General features: G+C 41.8%; 1 protein-coding gene across 1 annotated transcript in view; it reads left to right on the top strand.

Moving 5' to 3' along the window:
* Positions 1-24,278, top strand: part of RORB (RAR related orphan receptor B) — a 193,442-nt gene that overhangs the window by 128,264 nt on the left and 40,900 nt on the right. Inside the window, exons 2-4 of the mRNA XM_047831533.1 lie at positions 7,806-7,891; positions 13,388-13,529; positions 22,190-22,591. Coding sequence (XP_047687489.1) covers positions 7,806-7,891; positions 13,388-13,529; positions 22,190-22,591 — 630 coding nt within the window. The remainder of the gene's footprint in view (positions 1-7,805; positions 7,892-13,387; positions 13,530-22,189; positions 22,592-24,278) is intronic.

Below are 24,278 nucleotides of genomic sequence, written 5' to 3'. Positions count from 1 at the left end.
ACGCCATTCACAATCGTGAAACCTGTAAAGGAAACCGGGTACACTGGGTGTTAATGACAGCAATGCAAGATGTTTCTGGCTTTTCTTTCTTCTGCCTTGTCAGTTAATGACCAGGGCTTTTTGTAACTAACCCTTCAAGTGTCCTCCTGCCTTTTGAACAAAAGAGAAATACCTAACAGACAATAGCAGGAACTGCTTTTCCGGAATCCTGTATAGTTTCTAATTTTCCTTAATGCCGGAGAAATTAAAAATGCCATTAGTTCTCAGAATAGCTACAACCATAATTACCTGGACATCACAGAACAGTTCTTCTCAAACTTCAATGCTGTCTGTCCTAGGAAGCTTGTTAAAAAGCAAATTCTGATTCAAATCGGTCTTAGGTAAATCTTGATTCTTTGCATTTCTAACATGCCCCCAGATCATGCCAATGCCATACAGAAGACATTACTGCTTTCATCCTGAATGATGTCAGGTTCTACACACACATTATCTTGTTATAATTAAAACTTTGATAGGACAAGATGTGTTTAATGGGAATTAATTCATAATTTACGAGTTTAAAACCACTACGACTTTCAAGGGGGATATTTCCCTTATTATCAGTAATTGCTATTAATGATAATACTAATGGCTGCTACTGTCCTATGTTGGTCTCAATCTCTGTTATTTCAGTCTTCTGAAGAGTTAGCATAGGCGAACAATTCTTCGGGGCTGAAGGCTCCTATGTAAGATAAGTCAACTCCCTTCATAATAATCCTATAAATCATGCCTTTGAAAAAAATCATTTTTTGCCATTCTCATCTGAGAGTAATTTTTTTCTTACCCTAGTTTCCAATGGCATGTAGTACAGGGATATAATAATAGAAAAATAAATCTTATCTATAGGTCGCTCAGAAGCTGTCTATCAACTGATGGGAAGTGAAGACTCACACAGACCACCACGCAGAATATTACAGAGGAGAGAGAGGAGAGGTTAAGATGAAAGGGAGATCCCAAATGCCGATAGAGGAATTGGAGGATTCTAGTAAGAATTAGAGTGCACTGAATTGCAAGCACTCTAGGTGGCATTTAAGCAGGAAGCTGGGACTGAGATGCTGTGCGCCCGGAAGAGACGTACGTGAACACGTACCTGGTCCAATGTCAGGAATCTCTTAGATTCACCACCTAGCATGACATCGAAGCTCAAAGACACTTACTTCTTTTCCTAAGGGTCTCCTTTTCCCACACTTCCATTCCGCCTCAATCTTGGGGCTCTTTTCTGATCACTCAAAACTTAGAGTGGAGCCAGATCTTAGAAATACTTGCTTCATCCTATAGGTTTGCTCTTAGGTGACAGCAGAAGATCGTATGCCTCATAAAGGCAGAAAGTTATCCATCTGCTAGTGAAGTGAGGGAGAAGCTACAATCAGGGGTTTTAATGTGGGCTTCCCACAAATGGTAGACAGTACAACTTGGGCTGCTGAAACCGGGCGCAGAGGGAATTTTCACCACAAGAGTCATCCTTATTGGAAGTTTCGTATGTGCAAATTGTGTTTCTTTCAGACACTAAGAGTTTTTCCTGCACTGCCCACTTTTAGCAGAACTGTAAAATTCTGGGAAACAGGAACTGAGGAGCAAACCCAGTATCCAGGAATGGAAGTTATTGTGCACTGAATAGATGCCTCTTATTTCCCTTAAGGAAAAAAAAAAAAAAAAAGGCAGAAAACAAGATGCTACAAGTATAGCCCAAACCAAAGGTCAGGACACAGAGAGAAATTATTGGTCATTTCCTCGTATTTTCTTTTTAACGTTTATTTATTTTTGAGAGAGAGAGAGAGAGACAGAGCGTGAGTGGGAGAGGGGCAGCGAGAGACGGAGACATGGAATCCGAAGCAGGCTTCAGGCTCTGAGCTGTCAGCACGGAGCCCGACGTGGGGCTCGAACTCACAAACCGCGAGATCATGCCTCGTGCTGAAGTCGGACACTTAACTCACTGAGCCACCCAGTAGCCCCATCCTTTGTGTTTTCATATTACCACCTTGTGCCTGGGTCTTATTTCCTTTGCAGGTGATTTTCCTGCTGCAGAGAATTCCTAGCTCAGGACTTGATTCGTTGAATCCTCAATGGGAGATCAGAATCTGACCATATCAGATTCTGACCATATCAGAATCACTTGGGGACCTATTCCAAAATATATACCCACCCTGATCTCAAGATTCTGATTATTACTCCTCAGCCCAAACATGGGAGATCAGTATTGTTTAAAGCTTTTTTTTTTTTAATATAAAAAGGAATATGTCAAATCTCTTGGTTGTACTGAAAGAAAGAAAATCAGGATTACTGCTTTAAGGAGCTATACAACTTCTCTTTTGGTCTCTATAGAAAAAAAAATTTTTTTAAGTATTAACTGGACCTGGAACCTTTCCTCCATGGGCTTAAAATGCCCAGACTATAGAAGGGGCCAGGTTGAGTTACAGGAGATGAAATGGGGAAATGAGAGCCACAAGAACACATGCAATAAAAATGTTTACTTCGACCAGAAAGTGCCTGCACAGTCCACTGTGACTGCCATGCCTGATGGATTCTTTTAAGAATTAAGGTATCTTGGGAACACCTGTGTCCCTTAGTTGGTCCCGTGACCAACTCTTGATTTTGGCTCAGGTCATGATCTCACAGTTCGTGGGTTCGAGCCCTGCACTGGGCTCTGGGTGGACAGCACCAGATCCTGCTTGGAATTCTCTCTCTCTCCCTGTCTCTCTCTGCCCCTCCCCTGTTCATTCTCTCTCTCTCTCTCTCTCTCTCTCTCTCTCTCTCTCCCCCTCTCTCTCTCTCTCAAAATAAATAAGCTTAAAAAAAAAGAATTAAGGTATTTTGGTGCATCAAAGTGATGCATTTTCTGGTGAATGCATTAGCCTGGATTAGTTCATCTCACTTAACACCTGCATTCACCAGCAGGGGGTTCTGAGGGAGCAGAACAAAAAGACATGCACGTTTTGATAATCAGGAAGAACTGAACACACAGTGGCTTTGTGCAATGTTGTAAGGGGTGCTAAGCAAGGAAGGGCCTTCAGGAGGTGCTGGGGGGAGAGGAGAGACACGCCATCTTCAAAGAAGACACAAACTGTGACTAGTTTATAGTTATTGAATAGGACCTTCCTGATAAATCATAGGGTGTTAAATTAATTGTACTTCATTAAGTGTTCTAATACAAGGTACAACATCAAATTAGTTTCAATATTTCATGATATTCTTTTTTTTTTTTAATTTTTTTCAACGTTTTTTATTTATTTTTGGGACAGAGAGAGACAGAGCATGAACGGGGGAGGGGCAGAGAGAGAGGGAGACACAGAATCGGAAACAGGCTCCAGGCTCTGAGCCATCAGCCCAGAGCCTGACGCGGGGCTCGAACTCACAGACCGTGAGATCGGGACCTGGCTGAAGTCGGAGGCTTAACCGACTGCGCCACCCAGGCGCCCCTCATGATATTCTTTAAGAATACCATTTCCCCCCAAAACTTACATATGCTTTTGTATACAAAGAGATTTCATTGGTAAATGCAATGTTAAGTATAGTCTCCACAGAGGATTACCAATAGAAATAATATAAGGGAGCGGAAGATATAAGCAATGTAGAAAGCGAGAAAAGAGCGCACCTCGAGCCATCTCTCAGGGCATGGGGGCTCCCCTACGTTTGTCGTTCCTCAGAGAACGCTGCCGTTGAATTGATCCATGAGTCGTGCAAAAGGAGGAAAGTTGAACTTCCCCCACAGTTTCCTTAGAGCACCTTCATTGTCACAGCTGGTGGGGTCCAAGCCACCCAATCCTCCCTAGATGTCCAGCCTGAAGCCATGACAAAGAGCACGCCACCGTGTCTGCATTCACTGCAAGATCACTGCCCGGGAGACAGTGGCTGGAGTAATGGCTAGACATTTGGAAGGGGCAAACATCGGAGCAATTACGTCATGCATTGTCCTCATCTCTGTCTGGAATACTCCGCCTTGAAGTATTATAAAATACGTAGTATGAACTATGATGTTGTAGCTCAGAAGCAGTGTATTTTAAAGGAGCACAAAGGAAAAGGATTAGTGCTTTACATTATTTACGTTTATCTTCAGCTAGAGCGCCCGGGTGGTTCAGTCATTAAGCATCTGTCGTTGGCTCAGGCCACGATCTCACGGTTTGTGAGTTCGAGCCTCATATCAGGTGAGCTCAAACCCTGCTTCAGGTAAGGATGATCCCCACCTCGGGTAAAACACGAGCCCTGTTTGGGGTGAGCCCCATTTCTCTCTCTCTCTCTCTGCCCCTCGTGGGATTCTCTCTCTCTCTCTCTGCCCTTTGCTCACTTGCGCGCTCTCTCTCTCTCAAAAAAAAAAAAAAAAAGTATCTTCACCTGTAACAAACCTCATATAACCCATTCTGTCCTAATAGGTAAAGTGGCCATGGGTTTTCTGAACTGATAATCCCTCCCCACACATATCAACACACGTATGTCCTTTTAAGTGACTTCTTTCTCTTTAAAAATACTGTTAAAATGTTTATGGTTCTTCAGGATTACATGTTGAGCTAAGATAATAAATATGTATAAATATGCAGATACTCTACCGAATCATTCCTGATCCCATTTGTATTTTCCAAGTTGTATAAGATAACCTTTGTGGCTTTCAAAAACATCTTCTCACACCCTAGGGGGCAAATTACCTCTATTTTCATTTCCTTTAGAGTTAGATCATTTTATAATTAAGAACTTATTGAAGCAGATTCTCCCCACGTGTAAGTTACTCCCTGGGGAGTAATTTATGCAAAGAGCACCTCTGACTTAATATCATATAAGCTTAACAACTGTACAATGGATACCTGGTATTTTTAGTCAATTTTGTAATCATTGTAAAGAATCCACTGTGTGACAGGTTATCGCTAAAAAAAAAAAAATACAAATTATGTATAGTGTCATTCATTTGTATTTTTTAAATAAGATTTTTAGTAAAGGAATAATAATGTGGCTTGTCATAATTCTCGTCCAATAGCATTAGAAGTACCGGTTAGCAATGATTCCGACGCTGTTAAAAACTGACATTTTGTAGCTCTTCACTATTTGCAAGGCAGTTCTACATAAAATATCTCATTAAACTTCACAAATCTATGAAGTTTGTCAGCTAACTTTATAAACCAGGAAACAAAATAAGACTTTTATCTTACCTATGGACCCAATCATTATCAGGTTCGGGACAGGAATCCAGGAAAACAGAATAGAAATTACATCAGATCTCGCATGTTTTCCCCATATCACAAAATCTTGAAAACAAATACTAGTTCATATAATCTGAAAGCTGAAAAAACAGAAGCACTAGAAATATTAGTCTAATAAGTATTTTAGTTGACTTTGTCTCGTCTCTTGATATTTTTATCATTGTCTCTTTAGCTGGCACTATTAGAATAATACAGAAATTGAAAACTGTATTCATGTTGTGTCTCTGTGGTAAGCAGGGAAAGGGTCACAGAACAAAATATCAGGAAAATTGGCTAATTTCTGGTTGCCAGCTCCCAATTCAACTCAAAGGCATCATTAACCACTTGGAGTCTGAGTTTTCTCATATGAAAAATAGGCCATAATGCTGAATTTTTTGCTTATAAAGGTGATTTGAACATACCGTGAAATATTGAATTTCAAAAAAAATTTAAGATGCTCTCCTCAAACTAAGTATTATCTTTTTTAAAATGTAAAATAGTAAGACAATGAGGGTTATGTCTTGCATTTATCTGTGTTGTATATTCAAGGGTGAGAAACTGTAGAAAAGCATCCACATGGCAGATTGATGTACAAAGCACTTTGAGGCATATTTTGCATAATTATTTTAAATTGGGAACGGGAATAGCAGATCTTCCTGGTGTGTATAATTTTAACAACACTTAGAATACTACCAGAGACATAGGAATTACTACATTCTAAATAAAGTTTATCTCGTGGATTCATCCATAACCTCAATGCTGATGCCTTAAAATCATCTTTCCAGAGGGTTCTGTATACAGGTGCTTGCACATGCACACATGCAAACTGGAAATCCTGTCCCCCACCCCCACCATGTTCCATAAAGTGGTTGCCTTACCAACAATTCCATTTGTATCAAACCAACTGTTGAACCTCATCCTAAGGGTGAAGCTAGAAGTCATCTTTGGAGGCTTCATCAGTTTCTACCTCTTTTGTCTTCATTTGTCTTCATAGAACTGTCCTTCTATTTGCTTCTCCCTCTCCCCTTATCCTGCCACTGACGTCTTCCACACTTCCATCTCCCGACACCGGGTTCGGAATAGCCTTTTAGTCTCCTGCCTGTTTCCAGTTAGCAGAGGTACCCAAACCACCACTTGGATCCTGTCGTCACCCCGTTCCTTCCCTTGAGCCCTTGTGGCCAGTGGTATCAGGTAGAAATTCCTCTGCCTAACTCCCAGGAGCTCCATAATCTCTTATCCCTCCCTCTACCCAACCATATGGCCCACGTCTCCAGTGGAGCCGAGGTGTTTGTCTCAACGATCACGAGCCACAGTCATTCCAGACGTCCTTCATTCCATTCTGCTTGCAGAAACAGCCTTTTTCTTTCACTACAGCCCAACAGTCTTCGGAATCAACCCTAATGTCTTCATCTCCACGAAATTATTTTCTTCGTATTGAAGTCATAGGAGCCGCATTTTCTATCATTTTCTCCTGGTTTTTCCATGCATTGATTTTTTTTATGAATGAAATAATCTGTGTCACTAATATATCTTGTGTCAACAACTTTTATTATTTTAGCGGACGTATGGAGTGTGCTCAATAAATATTGTCACCACTGACATACTCGAAGTAAACATCCAGCCACGTTATTTAGAAAATCACGCCCTTCCATTTCAGCTTTGCTTTGTTTACTTATTTAAAATACTGTTGAAATAGGCAGCATGATAACTCTCAGTGACTTGATGTTTGAAGTGCAAAATAAGAAAACCGAAGCCACTGGTTCAAGGGATTTTTTTAGTCTAATTAATAATCAGGTCAGGTTTATTTTTTGAATGTGCTTTTTTTTTTTTTAAATTTTTAAGTTTACTTGTCTATTTTGAGAGAGAGAGAGAGCAAGAGCATGTGCAAGTAGGGTAGGGGCAGAGAGAGAGAGAGAAGGAGAGAGACAGGATCCCAAGCAGGCTCCAGGCTCTGAGCTGTCAGTGCAGAGTCCGATGCGGGGCTCAAACTCACGAACCGTGAGATCATGACCTGAGCTTAAATCAAGAGTCGGACACTTAACTGACTGAGCCACCCAGGCGCCCCAATAACCGGGTCAGGTTTAAAAAGGAGAAAGCAGGGGTGCCTGGGTGGCTCAGTCGGTTGAGCGTGCGACTCTTGGTTTCGGCTCAGGTCATGATCTCATGGTTTGTGAGTTCGAGCCCCACATCAGGCTCTGCACGGACAGCGCAGAGCCTGCTTGGGATTCTCTTTCTCCCTCTCTCTATCTCTTCCACTCCCCCTCAGCCTCTCACTCTGTCTCTTTCTCTTTCTCTCTCTCTCAACAAGAAATAAAACAAACATTTTAAAAAAATAAATAAATAAAAAGGAGAAAGCAGTGAAGTAAGAGTTTAGAAGACTTCCGGTCCCTGGTTATATTTTGTAGTTTTCGAAAAACAAAGCAAACCTTGGTAGATGGACAGATACCTTTTCACTTAGAAGAAGATTCAGGAAGCCGGGCCAATAGTGGTGGGTGAGCCCACGCCAGGGTCTTCCAACACTCAGGTCGTGCCAGGGGGAGGTGGGGAGGGAGCCAGGCAAGCAAAAGGAAGAAGCTCAAAATGTCTGTTTTCCCCTTGCAGCACAAATTGAAGTGATACCATGCAAAATTTGTGGCGATAAGTCCTCCGGGATCCACTACGGAGTCATCACGTGCGAAGGCTGCAAGGTAGGGGGACTTTGACAGGACACTGCCAACAGCGTCTGTGTTTGCCCCAGGCATCCGTGTATGTCACCGTGCGCGTGGTGACATCTTTTTAAAGAGGGCCTGCTAAAGGATTCTTGTGCTTTCTGCTGACACTCGGGAATCTCTGCTTGGTGTGTGGGTGGGTTGGCTTCCCGTTCTTGGCCTTTCAGCTTTTTGTGATCGTCTAACTGGTCAACCGCGACTGGAAAATGGGTTGTTATTTAAGAGCTTGAATTATTCACATTTACAGAGATATAAATACTGCCTCCTGCTCTCTTTTAACTGTACTGCCTTCAGTAAACTCAAGGGCATTTATTACTGTATGAAACAACCAAAGGTTAAAGATGGCAAGCCAACGGCCTATGTTTCCTTATCTGCTTACAAAAGAAGTTCAAGGTAACAGTTGCAATATGCATATGTTCATCCTTTATTCTCACATTCCAGAAAAGAAGAAGTAGAGTCGTGGAATGTTAGAAGGATACCAGATAATCTCTGAAGTAATTAAAAATTATCTGCCCCAACCTCCTCATTTTCACTGAGATAATGAAGTATAAACAAGATTATGTCATTTGGCCAACATCACTGATCTAGTTAGTGAAAAAGTATGGCCAAAAACACAGGATTTTTCATTCTTGGTCCAGCGTTCCCCTCCAAGGACATTGAACCAATCCTTCCAAAAACAACCTAATTCCTATGAGCAAGATGCTCTTAAAATACAAAGTTGAAAATAGCAGTTAACGGAGACTTAATCTGAAATAAGGGAAACTTGAAACTTCACAGTGTTTAAAATTCTTCCTTAGAAGGAAAAACAAGAGACACTAAGTGTCAAGGGGGAAATAAGAAACAATTCCACACCTAATTTCAAAGGGCAACGTGTCACCGGAACAAAATGCAGTGTAATCTGGGAGTGAAAAGTGATATGTTGGCGAAGTTATTGATGAAAACAATCATATTTTTGATCAAAGATGCAAGCAGGGCAGGCGCCTGAGTGGCTCAGTCGGTTAAGCGTCTGACTTCAGCTCAGGTCATGATTACAGTTTGTGAGTTCGAGCCTCACGTTGGGCTCTGTGCTGACAGCTCAGAGCCTGGAGCCTGCTTCCGATTCTGTGTCTCCCTCTCTCTCTGCCCCTGCCCCACTTGTGTTCTCTCTGTATCTCTAATAAATAATTAAAACTTTTAAATTTTTTTTAAAAAGATGCAAGCAGAAAGAATTTAATATCAGTAGACTGTGGGCACTGGCTGACTCAGTCCATAGAGCATGTGTTGTGAGTTCAAGTCCCACATTGGGTGTAGAGATTACTTAAAACATTTTTTTAATTAAAAAAAAACAAATAAGTAGCCTGAAAGAGATGTAACACGATCACGGATTCTAAGGACTAATCTTAATCCTCACAGAGTCAAACATACATGAGACAAAACATACCATAACTCTCCAGTAGTCATGCTATGACAACACTTAACAAGGTCTTCATAATGGTCTCAAAAAGTATGAATTCTGAAATTGAAACTGAAGCAAAGAAAAGGAAAAGAAAGAAATGAAACTAAAGTGGGAAGAGGACACAGAGAAGGGAGAATAACGTGAACGTAACTTGCCCATCGACATCCTGACCTCGAAGGTGATTAGTGATAATCCATATTTGAACATCCTGAGATATTCCTTGTATTCCTGTGTTTGCTCTGCGGACCTATGATTAAGAACTGCATGTTATCCACCTTGATGCAAAGTTTTCAACTCATCAGAAGACACAATAAAGCAAAATTCCTAATCAGCAATTTTTTACCCTCGTTAGAGTAAGCTATTACTACCTCAAGGAGGTAGGCAAATAGTTTTCTTCATAAATGCTAATAATTTCGGAATCCAAACCCTCCAGAGAAAGCATTTACACTACTGTGTTGGTTTAGTAGGTATTTTTAAGGCCTCTGGTCTAGTTTATTAAGTACCCACCAAGCATATATATTTTTAGATCAGTGTCAAAGCGGAGATCTGTGTCCTTGTGAAAGCTCTCTTTGGAAAATGCCCAATTTCAAAATAGGAAGGTATGTTCCTGTTAAAAAGCAAAACATTTTACACAGAAGGTTTAACTAACCTTACAAATATATTCCATAGACCAACAGCTAAAACAAGTGTGTAGGGTACGGCCATCTTTTCTATTTAAAGCAGGAAACACAATCAAAGAAATTATGATGCTATTTTGAAGCATACTCTGAAGTTTTAGTCAAAATGACATTTTACGCGGCACTACTTTTTTTTTTTTTCATGGAAAAACCCACATTTGTAAATATGCTGTGTTTTTCTCCAACTGGAAAACTCAAGAAATTCCGTTTAGAATAAGATGTCAGTGTCAGCGCATTCGGTATCAACCTCTGAATTTTCATAATACCATTCTGAGTCAACATGAACAACCCATTTTAAATAACATCAGTTCAGCTTGCGCACTTAATTCAAATTCCTATTCATTCAATAACATTTGAAACAGAATCTCTTTTTCGTGCCAAAAACCTCATTTGCAATAATGAGCAACAGATAAGCAAGAAATGCCTCGTAATTAATGTCAAATTGGCCTTAAATTAGGCCTGTAGCTGTGACTTTAGAAGTCTTCTCTGTCAGCTCTTTTGCTAAGTGGCACTGGAGTATCCGAAGATAAAAAACCACCAATTCTTTCTGAAAATGTAAATTCCCAAGTCATCTTTCACCAAGACTGATGGGCCAAAGTTTCGCTTTCTGACACCTTTGCTGGCACAGATCTTCCTTGACTTACATGGGGTCATGTCCCTATAAACTCACTGTGAGCGGAACACATCTTAAGTCAAAAATGCATTTAATACACTTAACCCAGTGGACATCATAGCTTTGCCTAGCCCACCTTAAATGTGCTCAGAACACTTGCTTTAGCCTACAATTGGGCAAAATCGCCTAACACAAAGCCCCTTGTGTAATAAAGCATGGAATGTCTTATGTAATTTATTGAATACTGTACAGAACATGAAAACCGGAATGGCTGTGAGCGCTATCGGTCGTTGACCCCCACAATCGCTGGGCTGACTGAAGCTGTGGCCGCAGCCCTGCCCAGCGTCACAAAAGAGCATCGTGCTGTCTCTCACTAGCCTGGGAAAAGATCCAGATTGAAAATTCGAAGTATGATTTCTACTGAATGTGTATTGCTTTCAGACCATCTGTAATGTCGAAAAATCGTAAATTGAACCATTGAAGTCAGGGACCGTTTGTATATGGAGTACGTCCTTTCAATCCCTGGCAGCTTGGATGGGATCTCTGTTTGAAAGGGCTCTGTGAACTCATTCACACTGGACAGTTGGATATCTCATCCTGCCACCACTGGTCCGTGGGGACCAAACTAGTCCTTGTTTTGAATGGCTTGGGGCTTACAACACAAAACCACTTGGCATTTTTTTCTCTCTTGTCCCATTTCCGAGTTACCCATTTCCGAAGTTCTTCATAAGAGTGGCAAGCTCACAGGGCACCTGGGTGGCTCAGTCGGCTAAGCGTCGACTTTTGGTTTTGGCTCAGGTCATGATCTCGCAGTTTCTTGAGTTCAAGCCCTGAATCCGGCTCTGTGCTGGCAGTGCAGAGCCTGCTTGGGATTCTCTCTCTTCCTCTCTCTGCCCCTCCCCCACTCACACCATCTCTGTCTTTCTCAAAATAAATAAACTTAAAAAAAAAGAAAAGAGTGGCAAGCTCTCTTTATACTGACAGGCCATGTCTAGGAGAGCCCAAAACTAAAGGAAAATCGATGATCTTGATCCTCTTTAAACTTTTTGGGGTGTTTTGCATTAATGTTGATTCTTAATATATTGTGTTAAAATATTACTTACCCTGATTGACAGGTTTTTTGGCAATCCTTAAATTTTGCGGCCAAGATGGGTGCCTGACTAGCCACACCCTAGTCCCAGCCCTGCTCTGTCCTCCTGCTGATAATCGAGGAAACCCAGATTTTCCTCTTTAGGGTTTTCTTTTCTTTTTTTTAACGTTTTCTTTAATTTTTTTAATGTTTATTTTTTCAGAAAGAGAGAGAGAGACAGAGCATGAGAGGGGGAGGGCAGAGAGGGAGGGAGACACAGAATCTGAAGCGGGATCCAGGCTCCGAACTGTCAACACAGAGCGTGACGTGGGGCTCGAACCCACAAACTGCGAGATCGTGCCTTGAGCTAAAGTTGGATGTGTAACTGATTGAGCCACCCAGGAGCCCCCTGCCCCACCTTTAGGGTTTTCTGTAAGATAGCTAAGGCACATGGTATCCAAAGAATTTTTTAATTAAAAAAATTTGTTTTAAGTTTATTTATTTTGAGAGAGAGAGAGAAAGCAGGAGTGGGGGAGGAGCAGAGAGTGAGGAGAGAGAGAGAATCCCAAGCAGGCCCTTCACTGTCAGTGCAGAGCCTGATGTGGGGCTCGAACTCACAAATCACGAGATCATGACCTGAGCCGAAGTCAGACAACCAACTGAGCCACCTAGCCACCCGAAAGAAATTTTTTTTTTTTTAATTTTTTTTTTCAACGTTTTTTATTTATTTTTGGGACAGAGAGAGACAGAGCATGAACGGGGGAGGGGCAGAGAGAGAGGGAGACACAGAATCGGAAACAGGCTCCAGGCTCCGAGCCATCAGCCCAGAGCCTGACGCGGGGCTCGAACTCACAGACCGTGAGATCGGGACCTGGCTGAAGTCGGAGGCTTAACCGACTGCGCCACCCAGGCGCCCCAAGAAATTTTTTTAATAATTAACTCAGTTATGGATTTATTTAGAATGGTAACGTATGGTTCATGGCAGTTAACTGTGTACCAGAAAGAAACCTAACTTGCACGAAAACCTCCTACATCTCTATAGTCTATTTATTGCTTATTCTTATTGAACAGTTTATATATACCATATTTGCTTTATTTAAAAATATGGTTAATTATAAGGCACATCACTGGTTTAAAAAAAACAACCTTGCAGATGCCTTCTGGGCGTATTTAAAGTTTTTCAAATGGGTAAAATGCTTCTTAGAAACCGGGAAGATATTGGCACATGCTGAACCCACCCTCCTCAGTACGGCTCTTGTGACCAATGTCCCCCACAGCACTTGACATAAGCCTGTGTTATTTTCCTCCTCAAGTTTTGTCATATTTGGCTTAGCAGTGACACTGTCCTCTGCCATTCCTTTGATGCCCGGAACCCTGTCCTGTTTTTCTTTGCAAAGAACACAGTGCACAAATGTCTTTAGTAAACGCTGATTAAATGAATGAATGAAAGATGCCTTCCTATCTCTGTAGATGGTACATATTTTCCCCCAGGCAAATCATCTGTAAGATATCCAAGGAGAAGTATCCAAAAAACGTTGTTGTTGTTTTTTTATTAAACTCCATTACATTCACAGTAGAAAATATAGCAAATGTGTATGTTAATTGTCTCAAACATGTATGTTAATTATCTCCGTTTTCCTTCTTATAAATAATATCTCCCTCCCATTCTCTTTTCTTCTAGGGATTCTTCAGGAGGAGCCAACAAAACAATGCCTCTTACTCCTGCCCAAGGCAGAGAAACTGTTTAATCGACAGAACCAACAGAAACCGTTGCCAACACTGCCGACTGCAGAAGTGTCTTGCCCTCGGGATGTCGAGAGATGGTAAGACATGCCTTCCAGGTTCTTACTTAAAGGTTTTCACTTGGGGCGCTTGGGTGGCTCCGTTGGTTAAGCATCTGACCTCAGCTCAGGTTTTGGTCTTGTGGTTCATGAATTCAAGCTGTGCTGACAGCTCAGAGCCTGGAGCCTGCTTCAGATTCTGTGTCTCCCTCTCTCTTTGCCCCTCCCTTTCTGACATATTCTCCCCCCACCACACCCCCTCTCTCTCAAAAATAGATAAACATTGGTAAAAAAATTAAAGGCTTTCACATGGATGCTTTGCTGGAGTCTATTTAAGCCATTGTAAGGATTTTAGACAAAGGGAATTGGGGATAAAAAGAAAAGAAAACAATGTGCTGGTAGAAATTCTAAAAACTTTGCATTGCCCATGAAATAGGAATACAGGAAAGACTTTGCTGGAGCTCATGGAGCAAGCTGTACTAATAAGGTTAGGTGAAAGCCACATTGGCCTAGGTTCAAAAGTTTGCATGTGCATGAGTGGTTCCTAGGATGTGAGATTTTTCAGAGCTAAAACCAGGGAACATGCCAGGCAAACCAGGACCATTTTGTCACTGGGTGAGTCTGACTAGTACATGAGTTGCTTGGTGTGTGGAGATATTAAGCAGCAGAACCTACTTCCATAGGAAGCCCAGAAGCCCTACTATTATTGGCCATGGACTTTCTAAAGCATCATGAAAATTTCAAAAGCCATTACATAAGTCCAAGCCTTAAAAGGGCTGTGTAACTGGTGTCCTTCTCAGAATATGACCCAAATGGGTGAGCTGGGCCCCCCACTGATTTTCTTAGATTAATTAAAGAAGACAAATAAACACACACAAAGAATTTTATCTAGTGTTGCTTCCATTTTTAAGCACTCGTCTAAACTCATTATCTCCCACCCTACCCCCACCCTCTCACCCCCGACACTGGCTACAGCACTTCTGTATCAGATTGTGAGCCACCCTGAGTCCTGAGGGCACTTCTGTCTTGTTCTCACTGTATCCTCAGGATCTGGTTAAAGGCAGGCACCTAAATGTTTGTTGAATGAACCATGGAATTCTCTTTTACCTAGAGCCTGAGACAGACAGTTCCCCTGGTACTTATTCTCTTTATGTGAATCATTGTAGATTCTCTACTCCTGGTCACATTCTTCTAATGAAGTTCAAGGTAGTGTGGACAAAAGGAAGGAAGGAAGGAAGGAAGGAAGGAAGGAAGGAAGGAAGATAGGAAGAAAGGAGGGAGGGACAGAGAGATGGAGGGAGAGAGGGAGACTTCCAGATCTTAAAGAAATAGGGATAATTGGCATACACCATCTCTTGGTATATAGGGAGTTTTATGAGCTATTAAATTAAATGTGAGCCTTTTACTCATTTGGATAGAATCTGTTCTGCATAAGTCTTGATATCTAAACCTAAAAACTGCTTACTTCTTAGCTTGCATTCTCCAAATACTTATATCATAAAAGTTTACCTTTTTTTCTACTTCCCATCCCACCTAAACTTGTATTGCATAAAAGTATACCTATGAGGCAAATTGGATCCAGAAAATAAAAAGAATTTGACCTTGAGCCCTTCAGTTTAGAGGTAGCTTCTAAAACTGCAGAGATATGTTTCCAAGCTTTTCTATTAACTACCTGACTTTGTGTTTATTTGCTTTTCTAGACTTGCTAGCCATGTAAATATACTCCTAGGGTGTGTACTTTCACATAACTAAAGTGAAGAAAGTGGAAGGTGGGGATTTAGTGGTTTTAAGCACTTATTTAGTGCAATTCTACGGGAACTTTAGTTGGTGATTTTGTACTTTGTTTCTGCTATATGGAGGCAGCATATTAATTGACAGTATATGAAAAACTCCACTAATTGTGCAAAGAGATTGAGCCATTGGTTATTTTTCTTTGTTACTTCTTCCTACAATAAAAGGAAGTGTCTCTTTTGGAAGGGCAGATCTTTGGTCTGTGCTGGTGAACAGAATCATAGACAAGAAATGGGCTTATGGTCCAATGTCTACAAAATCTAGGAGATTGTTTGAATACCATGGCAAAAAAAAAAAGTGTGTTGGGAGGGAGGGTCATTTAATGGACAGAGCCATGATCTTTTCTCAAGGGGGGGGGGAAGAAATGTAGTGTAGCATATAAACTTGCAAGTAAAAACAATACAGTGTCTGAAGATACTGGAGATTCAGGATAATGACCCATCTTGGTTTTAGATCCAGAGACCATTCTGAGGATGCCAGGGACATCCTCCAAAATACCTCCTGACTGTGTCTTATGTAAAACTAATGACAAGGAGAAATGCTCCAGGGTAGGAGCGGTGGTTGGAAATGAGGATAAGAGGTTCCAGCAGAAGGAAAAAAAAAAAAGGATTCTTCCTAAGGGAGAACAATTCTTCCTGTTACGCAAGAGGAAGTTTCGTCTGAACCTTGATTACAAAGAGTATTTCCTTTATACCAAATAAATTCTACTAATACCAGGGTAGCTGAATAGGTTTTATCTCCTGTTTGATATGTAATGTCTGGCCTGTGGTATTGATGGCTTAAAAATCCCTGAACTTATTGGTGATTACCTATTTGTAGTGAGGACCCAGCAATGAGAGCTGGGACTTCCCCTGCCCTTAATTGATTATATTTACTTTCTACTGGTTGAGCAGGTATTTTCAAAGTGCTTTCACCGTAGTGCTAGTAACCAAGTTCAGATGCCCTCATACCTAGCTTCTTTCCACATACACCTTGCCCACGTTCCTTCAGACACAAAATGGCATCTTCATTTTGATAATCGCATTTGTTTTCTGTCAGGGATGCATGGTACCAAGAATGTTTATTTCACCTACGTGGCCACTGAAAAACCATGGATGGCTACTTGTAGATAGCTTGATATAACTTTTAAAATCCCTGGACTTTCATTCTGTCCTGAATTTCCACTTTGATCATGGTTTATTAGCCATGATGGCACATAGATGAGTGGACAAAAAAATTCAGCAGTAACAGATTTGTTCAAATTTAGTTTGGGCAGAGAATCAAAAATCAAATCCACTTGGAATATATACGCGTGTGTTTATGTGTATAAAAAGGTGAAACCGGGACGCCTGAGTAGCTCAGTTGGTTAAGCGTTCGATTCTTGATTTCAGCTCAGGTCATGATCTCAGGGTCATGAGTTCAAGCCCCGCGTTGGCCTCCTCACTGGGCGTGAAGACTACTTAAAAAAAATTTTTAAAGGTGAAGACATGCATGTATTTATGTGTGAGAGCTGATAGCATGTATATGCCCATCACATATTCTCCACCATCATATTTACTTTTCTTTTTAACTGGAAGCTTCATAAATGTTAGTTGCAGGAATCTTTCGGATAAACTGTTTCCAATCGTACTACTACAAACAAACAAATAAAAACCAGAAAAATGTTTGGTGTCCGTAGGAAGATACTGAGCCCCAAAGAGAAAACATGATACTCACATTGCAATAATTGAATAGGCATCCTCCTAACGATATGTAAGTAGCTACCTTACGAGGACACATTTCACAAATTAGGTTTCTATTTATCCAGAACAGCATTGTCCGATATCCAGAATGGTAGCCACATGTCACTATTTAAATTTAAATTAAATAGAATTAAATACAACTTAAAATTCACTTCTTCAGTCACACTAGCTGTATTTCAAGCACTCAATAGCCGCATGTGCCTGTGGCTACCATTTTGGAAAGCATAGATGACATTCGACCATCACAGGAAATTCTATTGGAAAAGGAGAGGGATGTGAGAGAATATTTTGAAATTAGGAATAAGGTTGGGTAGATTGAATCTGATCTTTTCTACAAAGCTTGGAGCTCTATATTGGGGCGCCTGGGTGGCGCAGTTGGTTAAGCGTCCGACTTCAGCCAGGTCACGATCTCGCGGTCCGTGAGTTCGAGCCCCGCGTCGGGCTCTGGGCTGATGGCTCAGAGCCTGGAGACTGTTTCCGATTCTGTGTCTCCCTCTCTCTCTGCCCCTCCCCCATTCATGCTCTGTCTCTCTCTGTCCCAAAAATAAATAAACGTTCAAAGCTTGGAGCACTATAAAAAAAAGGCACATCCTTGAAACTGAAAAAAGTTAAATTAAGACCAGTTTACTTGGGAAGCAACAAGATACGAGCATGGTGAACTTTACAGCCAGAAGATTGTGAGATACAATAATTTCCAAAATGACTACAGAAAGTCACAGATGATAGTTCTACAATTGGGCTCTCTTGAAACCAACAGCATATATCTAGTTGTCGTGTGTTGGTAAGCAGAAATCTTCAAAGAAGCAATGACTTTGTTTTACAGTTACTCCAAAAACTTCCATTCCACTTAGAATGCCACAATCCAAATAAAAATGAAAAGATCCCCGATACTTTGCATAAAATCGTTCTTTGCTAGTATGAGATCAGAGTGAGTGATAAGAGCATATCATGAGTAAATACCACCATCACTGAATATTTATAAGGCACTTGCAATGTATACAGAATCGTGCAAGTTTCTTTGAGAGCTAGCAGTTTAACAAGAGGCTGCCTCTATACTCAAGTGAAAATCATTAACAGAATGATTCAAGTCTGAGAGGGGCAAACACTTAAAACATGTGCCATTCTGATTAATGGGTAGTGGTAAGAAGAATGTTAATCCTTGAAAATAGAACACTAATACAGCCTTTGTTAAAAATACCCCTATGAATACAACAAATGTTTTTACAGGTAGTGACAAAGGGATTCTATACATGTCAGGAAAGTTGGGTAGATTTATTTGTTCCATGTACCGTAACTGTTTTCCCCAAATATGCCATTACTTTTATGATAGGAAAGGGGCACAAAACCACTAGGACATCACTGTTTCTGACATGAATGGAAAAATCTATTCTAAAATAATATTAGAGTAATTGCCAGCAAAGTTCTTTATTTAGAATGAAGTCTGTTAGTTCCAAAATGTAGTGGAGCTTTAGGTCGTCTCTGAAAATATTTCAGTTTGCTCAGTGACCTGATAAGTCAATACCTTGGAAAAGGCATCACTATTCACCATTGGGTTTTCAGATGTTTACCAGGACAGAGGTCTTGACAGCCTACTGATTTGACATTGTTTGCCTGGATTATGAGATCTATGGTCAACAGCAGATTTCTGGACCTAAAATTATTAAATGTAGAGTCTTAACTGGGTTCGCTCATTCATCAGCTGCCAGCTAGAGGTCAGTCTGTGCCTCTGCTGAGGGTAGATGGCCTTCTCTGGAAAGACCTTATCGTCTAGCAAGCTAGTGCAGGCACATCCTTTTTGTGGTGAGAGATTCAGTCACCTAAGAACTTTTGTAGCTTCTGTTTGTATCACGTATGTCAGTATCTCACTGGCCCAAAGCAGGTCACATTGATGAGGTTTTTGGGGGGTGACAGTGGGGCTCATGGGGTCCAGAGCTGACAACCAAGAAAGAATTCTTGAAAATGTCTTTTGGTGCAAAAAAGGTGATTTTACTGAAGCATGGGGACAGGACCCGTGGGCAGGAAGAGCTTCCAGGGAACCAGGGGAGACTGGTTATATACTGTGGGGTTGGGGGAGGTAAAGTCCCAGGGAAGTTTCCAGAGAGATTTTCATATGCTAAAGACTCACTGGTTACTGGAGGCTGAGCTGGTGTCAAGCTAAAGTTGTTTTCCCTCTAGCGAAGCATTAACACGAAGACAGTAAGGAGTTAGTTCCTGGAGAAACATTTTACTCTGCCTGCCTCAGTATTTATCAATGCGCTGCAGGCCATAAGGAAATGGAGTTCTATATGCCATTTCCTTCAGCCTTTATTTCCCACAATCACTCTGGAGGGCTGATGGAGACTTTTAGGTCCTTCAGGACTATGATCTCTATCATTTTTCCCCCTTTCCTTTGTTCTTGGGCAGCCAGGAGTGCTTGAGGAATATCACACATATCCCACCTGGGGGTAGGGGTTGGGGGGGGGGGGTGTCACCTGTCAGCTTGCCTTAAGCTCCCTCATCAACGTGCCCCTGAGGCAAGTGGTGAGGCAGGGTGCCTGCCTGGAATGAAAGGGCATTGCATATTTACACCAGGAAGGTCATCGAAATAGTTAAGAGGAATCAGGGTCATTAATGAAATCAATCTACCACAAGTATATTTCACCTAACTATAGAGTGCATGGAAATCTAAAGCAAGGTTTAAATGGAAAGGGTTTTAAAAGGAGGCACTGCATTTATGTCTCCATGATAGAAGAGCCTCCTCTTCTCAGTCTTTGCTCTCTAATAGATTTTAAACAAACAAATGCAAAAGCTCTTCTACTAAAGTAACTCAGAAAGTAATCTACTTCCACCAAAATCTTAATCTACCAATAGATAGAAATTTTGTATCATCCTCAGGAGTTCTGTAACAAATTGCTGTTCTGAACCTACCTGAATGCAAAAGACAGGTTAGCAAATAAAGAAGAATGTCGCATTCATATCTTGCTGGGGGTGGGGTGGGGGGGCGGGGGGGGGGGGGTGGAAGTCCTTCCTGAATCAAAAGTTATCATGATTTATTTTTTTCTGATATAAAAAGTTTTTTCCCCAGAGAATTTATATTTATTTATTTATAAATTTATTTATTTAAAAATTATTATATTACATAATATATATAATATTTGTAAAGTTATAATAGAAAGGTACAAAGGAATGCTTTCCCTAAAATTTACTTTAGGATTTGCCCCATGGACAAACTGGAAATATCACCGCAATTAATAAGCAAATCCATGTGTCTCTGAGAAACAGAACCTAATAAAGATAGTATCTCTACCAACAAAGTTAAACACAATGATCTAAATGATTCGAGACTCTATTAAAATGACAGTAGAGGTAGAAAGGGGAGTTTGGTCTGAATTAAACAGATGAATTGTCTTCATTCAGAAAACTTACTGGATAAATCACCCCTTTGTTTTTCTATTTAGGCAGCGTCAGAATGCCTGCCTGAACATTATTATTTTTTTTTTTTTACTGAGGATTAAGGAAAAACAGGAAGTTTGGGCTGCTACAAATCCAGTCCTCATATCCACAATCCAGCAGGCAGGAAAGAAGAAAACAGTGAGCCCCAACACTGAGAAGTATATGCAGCATTTCTATTTACCTCCTCTTATCCAGAACTTAATCTCATAGCTGCACCTGGCAGTGAGGGAGGCTGGGAAATGTGGTCTCCATTCTGAACAGCCGATGCTCAGATAAAATTTGATAACTGTAGCCAACAGAAGGAGAAGACGAGCACTGATGGAACTCGGCCAGCGGGGAGGGGGGTGGCTCTTCCACAGTAGGAATCTCTTCTGTGGGCCCTCTGTGCTGGGGAGTCCTTAAGCACTTCACCATGTAGTTATTTTCAGAAATCATTCTCACGAACCCGACTAACTGAATCCAGGAACTGGACCTGTTCCTACCCTCCACTTCCTTCTTTCTACATTCCCTGGGCTTCCAAATACCAACAGGTGATGAGAACACTGTCACGAAAGAAAAGAAAATAGAAACTCAGGAGCCTCCAAGTTTGCCGTAGTCCCCACCGTTAACATGAACTGCAGGACATGGTGTTTGATGATGCAGACAAGGTGGCCTCTCACTTAAAATATTCACAGCCTAAACTGGGAGTTGACAGTTTGTGAGCGAGAATGTCAATATCCATAACAAATCAGGAGGTCAAACTCTACCAGTTAAGAAACAATGAATTCAGATCAAAGCATCCTCAGATTACTCTGTGACCTCTTAGAGACTTTTCCTCCTTTTTCCTCACGATGGCTAAGGATTTTGCCAGAAGAGAAGGGCAATATAAAACTTGGGGCTGGTAGAACAAGAAAGGAGGGGTGGCTGTGGGCTTCCTTGCTGAGTATTGGACTTAACAAGATTGCTGTTTTCCAAATATTCTTTGAATTGGATCCCAAAAGCCAGCTGAAGACAAATACTTAAAATTGCGTTTATCACCCTGCCCACAGCGTTGGTCTTACCCAACATGCTGTGTAGAAAATAGTGAGGGGGTGCCTGGGTGGCTCAGTCGATTAAGCGTCCCACTTCGGCTCAGGTCATGATCTCTCAGTTCGTGAGTTCGAGCCCCTCATCAGGCTCTGTGCCGACAGCTCGGAGCCTGGAGCCTGCTTCGGATTCTGTGTCTCCCTCTCTCTCTGTTCCTCCCCCGCTTGTGTTTCCCTCTCTCTTTCTGTGTCTCACTCAAAAATAAATAAATAAACATTTATAATGAAAAGGTGAGGCATGTCCAGAGATTTAAAAAAATGAAAATGGTGAAATAATAGGGCCCTATCCAACAATCTAGGAACCCTAATGCTTAGTAGGGGAAGCTAATATTGAATGTTGGTTGACATTTTAACAGCAGGTACCATTTGTAGTTTTTGGTTTGTGGATTTTTTTTCCCCCCACACGTAAGAAAGAACCAGGAAATATGCCTTCTAACTTCATGGCCATCAGAAATAAACTTAAGTCCTGGCATTCCTTCCTAGCTCACGGTTAGCTCTCGCTCTGCTCGTAACACCAGCACAACACCCCTGAACATAGCCTTTCACCAAATGTGGGGTGCGAACGCATGGAGCCTTCCGCTATGGTGCTGGGATTTTGTGCGCTGGATGCCGAGGGGACAACCGTCCGTGACCCCTCGGATGGATCGGGAATGATAACCCCAAGTGCCCTCTTCTGCTTGTCTCTCCAACGCAGCTGTGAAGTTCGGGAGGATGTCCAAGAAGCAGAGGGACAGCCTGTACGCCGAGGTGCAGAAGCACCAGCAGCGGCTGCAGGAGCAGCGGCAGCAGCAGAGCGGGGAGGCGGAAGCCCTCGCCAGGGTCTACAGCGGCAGCATCAGCAACGGCCTGGGCAACCTGAGCAACGAGGCCGGCGGCGCCTACGCCAACGGACACGTCATCGACCTGCCCAAGTCCGAGGGCTATTACAGCGTGGATTCCGGCCAGCCGTCCCCTGATCAGTCAGGACTTGACATGACTGGAATCAAACAGATAAAGCAAGAACCTATCTATGACCTCACCTCCGTACCCAACTTGTTTACCTATAGCTCTTTCAACAACGGGCAGCTAGCACCCGGGATAACGATGACTGAAATCGGTAAGTGGCGGTCTCCTCCCCCACCTCGCTGTTGGCAATCGCGCTTTGAAGCTGCCATGGTCTTGTTTAGGCCGGGCATTTTCTCAGGTGTAGAGTCAATGACTTGCATTCGTGGCTTCTAAAGAAAAAAAAAATGATAATAATAAGACTGTCTGATTTAAAAAGTGTGTTGTAATAAATGGCATTGTTCTCCAGCCCCATAAAAGTTTATGTCAAGCAAAGGAGGAGAGAAGAAATTGAAAACGGAAAGATGCTATCCTTAAAGAACAGAACCTATCTGTTGGATTTGGGCTCAATTTGGCATAAACACGGGAATTTCAGCAAGAATTCTGAGTGATACTATTTAAAATAAAATAGGGAAGGGATGTAGAACGGGTATGTGATAACTGAATGAGCAGGGCTCCGATTCTTGTTCTAAGATAACTTGGGACAAACCGTAAGCAAATGGGACCTCAGTTTGCTTCTTTTCAAAGGCAGAGGGGTAGACCAGAAAGATGGCTAAGCCTCTTGTAAATCTGAATTCATGAATTCTACATGGGAATAGAGTCTGAATCACTGGCAGTGAAAAGAGGGTAGTCTGGAATGTCACGGAACATACGAGCAACAAATGAGTTACAGCGAACAGGGCTAGTCACAGGCACGATGGCATGCTTGCTTCAGCAACCTGACCCTCCTTTGGTTGCAGTGAGCTTTGATCCCTTAAGGCGTGGTCCTCAAGAGTGCCCTGTCCCTAGGTATGCGCTCTCCCGACCTGTTACAACTTTGTTTTACCCTGTTAAGCTCAGGAGTCTATTAAATGTTTAACCAGTTGAGCTCATCAACTAACTGCTATAAAAATATTGATGGTTGAACACATGAGCCTCCTGGGTACCGAGGCTGCATGTTTCTATCAGGCTTCATTGTGGTATTTGGGTGCTGGGGGGTGGGGAGCAAGCTCGGTCTCAGGAACCTTGGAGCAACCTCCCCCTCTCATCCTGACCTCATCCTGGCCGAGCAGAGTCCTTAAGACCCAGGCCACCTGAGTTCAAATGCTGACTCTGGCTTCTTTCAGCTGGGATGAGTTGCTGGATCCCGGCTTCCTCCTCTTTAAAAAGAGAAAAGTGTTAGTTCCTAGATCACACGGTTGTAAGTAAGAATTTTTGAGTTCATACTCGCAAAGCAGAGGGATGTTGGACACTCGGCAAGTGTTCAATTGCTCTTAGCTGTTATTATTTGGATGCCAGTCACCTTCTCTGTCTAAACTGTGAGTAGGAGCCCGGAGCCTACGAGTGTTTTAAATAAAGTTGACGTGAACACATAATGAAGCACACGCCATATGTATCCTGGCTACTTCTGCCATCTGGGTGAGGAAGAAGTGATGTTACACAGTTATACAACCTGAAACGTTATTTCTCTCGTTCAGCAATTTAGCACGTGACCATGACTGAAGAGGTGATTGACAAAGCCCCTGTAAAGACATTCACAACTGAGAGACACAGAAAACAGAACATCCGCTATCGCAACAAAAATTCATTATTCATTATTATTGCTCCCTTTAACCTTGTTTTTTAACGATGTCACAGGCACTTCACATACATTTAATTTTTACAAACACCTTATAAGTAAAAGTAGGATTCCCATTTTACAGATGTGGACACAGAGGCTTAGAGATGTCTCATGACCTTCCCAGGGTACCTTCGGGTCCACC

This window comes from Prionailurus viverrinus, chromosome D4, assembly GCF_022837055.1.
Source record: "Prionailurus viverrinus isolate Anna chromosome D4, UM_Priviv_1.0, whole genome shotgun sequence".
In the NCBI taxonomy this organism is placed as follows: domain Eukaryota; kingdom Metazoa; phylum Chordata; class Mammalia; order Carnivora; family Felidae; genus Prionailurus; species Prionailurus viverrinus.
The sequence above is the reverse complement of the archived record's forward strand: the minus strand, read 5'-3'. Positions and strand labels throughout refer to the sequence as shown.